Source organism: Chelonoidis abingdonii, chromosome 14 (assembly GCF_003597395.2).
Source record: "Chelonoidis abingdonii isolate Lonesome George chromosome 14, CheloAbing_2.0, whole genome shotgun sequence".
NCBI lineage: Eukaryota > Metazoa > Chordata > Testudines > Testudinidae > Chelonoidis > Chelonoidis abingdonii.
Window position 1 is genome coordinate 32,635,137 of NC_133782.1, and position 4,679 is coordinate 32,639,815.

The 4,679-nt window shown below is 41.7% G+C and overlaps 1 protein-coding gene across 2 annotated transcripts in view; it reads right to left on the reverse strand.

The window, feature by feature from the left end:
* The window catches only part of UQCC1 (ubiquinol-cytochrome c reductase complex assembly factor 1), a 93,945-nt gene that overhangs the window by 73,084 nt on the left and 16,182 nt on the right, over positions 1-4,679 (reverse strand). For both annotated transcript variants that reach the window (XM_075072352.1, XM_075072353.1), the window contains exon 5: positions 4,057-4,129. In XM_075072352.1, the coding sequence (XP_074928453.1) occupies positions 4,057-4,129 (73 nt within the window). The remainder of the gene's footprint in view (positions 1-4,056; positions 4,130-4,679) is intronic.

Consider the following 4,679-nt stretch of genomic DNA (forward strand, 5'->3'; position numbering starts at 1 on the left):
GCCCCTGGAACCCCTACCCCTGACTGCCCCTCGCCACCTCATCCAAGCCCGCCTCCTTCCTGACTGCCCCTCCCCCCCCGGGACTCCTGTCCCATTCAACCCCCATCCAGACCCCTGCCCCCGATGACCACCCCCAAACTCCCCTGCCCTCTATTCAACCTCCCCGCTCCCTGCCCCCTTACTGTGCTGCTTGGAGCACCAGTGGCTGGCAGCTACAGCCGCGCAGCCCAGTTGCAGGCAGCCATGCCACCATGCAGCACAGAGCACCAGGTCAGGCCTGACTCTGCAGCTGCGCTGCCCTGGGAGCTCACAACCCCACCACCCAGAGCATTGTGCTGGTGGCACAGTGAGCTAAGGCTGCGGGGGAAGGGCCTCGGGCTAGCCTCCCAGCCCAAGAGCTCAGAGGCTGGGCAGGAGGGTCCTGTGGGCCAAATGTGGCCCATGGGCCGTAGTTTGCCCACCTCTGCTGTAAACTGATGTTACAGAAATTTTAATCCTATTATTAAAAATACTCTTGTTGCAATTGTTAGTTTTTTAGCAGAAAGGAGGGCCTCATTTCTTCAGATATTGCACAACACCCCCTCATTGAAGTTACACAATTCTTTAGCAAAAGGAAAGAGTAGCCCTCACAGAGGGTTTCTCCACAATATACAGATGATAAGCCTGTGTAAAACATCATTTTTATTTCACTAGCCCTCTACAAATATCGTTAAGACATGGATTTTGGTTATTTTACCTTTAAAAATGTGTGTGTGACATCTACAAAGCTGCTTCACTTACTTAACAATGACGTTTTTCCCATTACCTTTAGAAGTGTGTGCTACAAAGCACTTACTAATGCCCTGCTTTTTATGCTAATCTTTTAAAAGTTTATTTGTAAAACTGTACTTGGTGTGATTATGTTTAACAGAATTTACATTTTTTTTTTAATCAAGAAGAAATATAATTCTTATCTCTAGTATCTCTAGTGAATTGTTTGCAACTCTCACAAATTTTATTTAAAAACTTAGGATGACCAGATGTCCTGATTTTATAGGGACAGTCCCGATATTTGAGACTTTGTTTTATATAGGCACCTATTATCCTCCGACCCCTGTCCTGATTTTTCACACTTGCTATCTGGTCACCCAATTTAAACTAACCTCTCAAATTAGACTGTGTTTTATATACAGTAATAAGTCTTTGGAACAGTTTTTGGTTGGGGTTGACAGTGGGCAATTCATTTAGGCAAACTTTTAAAAGCACTATTTTTTTTTTTAAAAGTCTGGGGTCTTTCTACACAATATCCCTAACACAAAAATCTGCATTTTTCATCATATTCAGAAAATATTACTGAACTCTCTCTAATAGGGGTATGACGTTTCAGTTCTAATTCTATAATTTAAAAAGTTCTTTTATTGCAGGAAGCGGCACATTGCTTCAGCTATGACACATCCTTACTAAAAAAACTGCTGTATTCATAGTGAGTTAGGAAAATCATGACTCCTGGCACAAGTTCCTAAAAGGCAATGGCTTTAGACAAACTTCTCACTGGTTCAGGAAAATGCATTTATTTTAATATTCTATGATGCGTCTAAAGAATATCTTCTGATTGGCTCAGTCAAGAGGTGTGGCTTGTCCAAGGCTGATTGTCCCGGAATTGCTGGTATTTAACTAGTGACAGCCATTGAGGTCAGATGCTTTTCTATTTCTATTTTAAAGCTTGCTTTCTCTGTGATAATCCATTTTAAATTTCTCTCTCTGCTATTCGACCAGTGAGAGGCTTTTTTCCTTTCTGGCTGTTTTAAAACCCTCTATCGCTTTGTGTCTTGTTTACTCTGCTTTATTTTCTCTCTTTTTTCCATTTGTAATATTTTGTAATTTTCCACTTAATTCTCTCTCCTTTTTGCCTTTTTTTCCTATCTTGCTGTTTTAAATTTCTTTCATTTTGTCTTGTTTAATCCCCTTTATATACTCTTTCTGCCTTTTTTCCTGTCCATGTAATTAACTCTTACTTTCTGATAATCCTGTGTTTTGTAAATTATCTTAAAAGGGCTTAATGCTTACTTTATGTTGTAGCCTGCTAAAAATACCTTAAAATGACCTTAACATAAAAAAACCCACACAAACATTATTTATACATTTAGTCCTAATGCTTCCCAATTAAAATTAAATTCAAAATGGCTGCCATGCCAAAAGTGTACCTGTTCAAAAATGAGACCGGAGCAGGACATAGAAGAGAGCATAGAAACTTGTCAAAATTACATTGTGATGAAAGGCACAGAGGTCTTCACTTACTAATATTAATATTAGTTGTGTTCTGAATTTTTTTCTAAATTTTACCCACTATCATCACCATAAAAATTCTCTAAGCAAATGTTTTGCTAAATAGAGCCAGAGACACAATTAAAAATTAAAAGGAAAACTCTTGTCATGGGCACATATAAAATACCAAAACTAAAGAGAATTTAGCCAAGAGAATGTTTGTGCATAAAGGAAAATGTCCCAAGTTTTCAGAGCTAATGGTGAATCTTAGTTCTTAGGAAATTCATATGTAATTCCCATCAGTTTTTTTGACAATTTAAATAAGCATGAAAAAAATACCATGCTTTCCACACTGACAAACAGCAAGGCCTGTTGTGTGGCTGGAGAAAGGGAGTTGTGTCTCCAGGAACTAGCTGTCTCATACCCACAACAGTGGAGAAGGGTCATCCCAGTCCAAGCCACTCCTATACATCAAGGGAAAAGGGTGTTCCGGTTCTAGTACGACCTTCCCCTCTACCCAGGGGCTTGTCCCAGTTCTAAACCTATGTGCCAAGACAGGGTATGGGCGAGTAGGATGCAGAGCCTGTTTATGTTCTAGCCAGCCATGCTCCTGAAACGTGGAAAGAAGAGGAGTCTGCCATGTACATTGGCCAAAGTGGACAGTCTCTACGCAAAAGAATAAATGGACACAAATCTGACATCAGGAATCATAACATTCAAAAACCAATAGGAGAAGACTTCAACCTCTCTGGCCATTCAGTAACAGATTAAAAGGTGGTAATTTTGCAACAGAAAAGCTTCAAAAACAGACTCCAATGAGAAACTGTTGAATTTGAATTAATATGCAAACTACATACAATCAACTTAGCCTTAAATAGAGACTGGGAATGGCTGAGCCATTACACACATTGTCTCTATTTCCCCATGTTAAGTATCCTCACAGCTTCTTGTCAAACTGTCTTAAATGGGCTATCCTGATTATCACTACAAAAGTTTTTTTTTCTCCTGCTGACAACAGTTCATCTTAATTAATTAGCCTCTTAGAGTTGGTTGGGCAACTCTCACCTTTTCATGTTCTCTGTATTTATATATATCTCCTCACTATATGTTTCATTCTATGCATCCAATGAAGTGGGCTGTAGCCCACGAAGGCTTATGCTCAAATAAATTTGTTAGGCTCTAAGGTGCCATAAGTAGTCTTGTTCTCTTTTCTGGGTTCTAGGTGGCCCTGCCCTTGACAAGAGGTCAGGGGCTGGGGTTTTATGTGTGTGTGTGTGTGTGTGCGTGCGCGCGCGCATTCAGGCTCCAGATGGCCATATCACAGGGCTGGAATGGGTAGAGTGCCAAGATCATGCTGTAGCCAGCCAGCTATAACACAAATATGGAAAGGCTGCGAATATAGATTCTAGCCTGCCCTACCTTGGCCGCAGGGGAGGGACATCTTCAGGTTGTAGACAGCCCTCATGGGTGGATCACGCTGGGTTCTGTCTGGCTACATCTTGGAATTCTAACCATCTCTCCCCACAGTGCAGAAGATGTAGGGAGAATGAGATAGTAGCAGCAAATTCAGTTTCTATAGTCTGACCCAGCCTCCAGGGGGTGCGTGGGGCACCTCTGTTATGGCAGGACAGTTAGGGGAGAGGCACAATATGCCCAAATTCTGTTCAACCCTGCCCCCACTACACAGGGGAAAGTGTTTGGTTTCCAGCCAGACCAACCTGTCATAGGCACTGGGTAGCCCAGGTTCTAGCCAGCCACAACCTCATCTGGGGCACACTCCAGGTTCTAGGATCCTAGAGACCAATAACTTACTGTGAAAGAATTCCTCGTAGTCAGTTCTCTCCACACAGCAAGTGTACATGCGCAGAGCCGCTATCTTAATCTTCTAAAGAGAGAGAAAACAACACCTGTAGTACCCACCAAAAGGTCACCATGAAGTCTGGATAAGTTACACAAGCATACACAGTGATCTTCTATGATCAGATTCATATATCCATATGTTAGATTAGACACTCATTTTAATGCCCCTCCTTAAAGCCATCCAAAGGGATTTAAAAGAGAAACATGTAAAGACAGGCCTGTTTTGTCTTTTTGATTTCCTCCTATCTCTCTTAATGTTGATTTATACTATTCTGAGATTAATTTTGCACAAGTCACTTTTAAAATATTTAAAAAAATAAACCATTGATGTGCCAAAGACTCAAAGTTTCTCTTTTTAGCTTCAAATATACTCATAAAACAAGCATGTTTAAGGTGTGTGACAAAGTTCCTCCTCTACCTTGGTGGGTCCTGCGCTTATTTGGCGAATTTGCTCACCTCAGTGATCTTCCCCACAGTCTGGGTCAATTTCTCCTGTGTCTGATCAGGAGTTGGGAGGTTTGGGGGAAACCCGGGCCCACCCTCTACTCCGGGTTCCAGCCCAGGGCCCTGTGGAT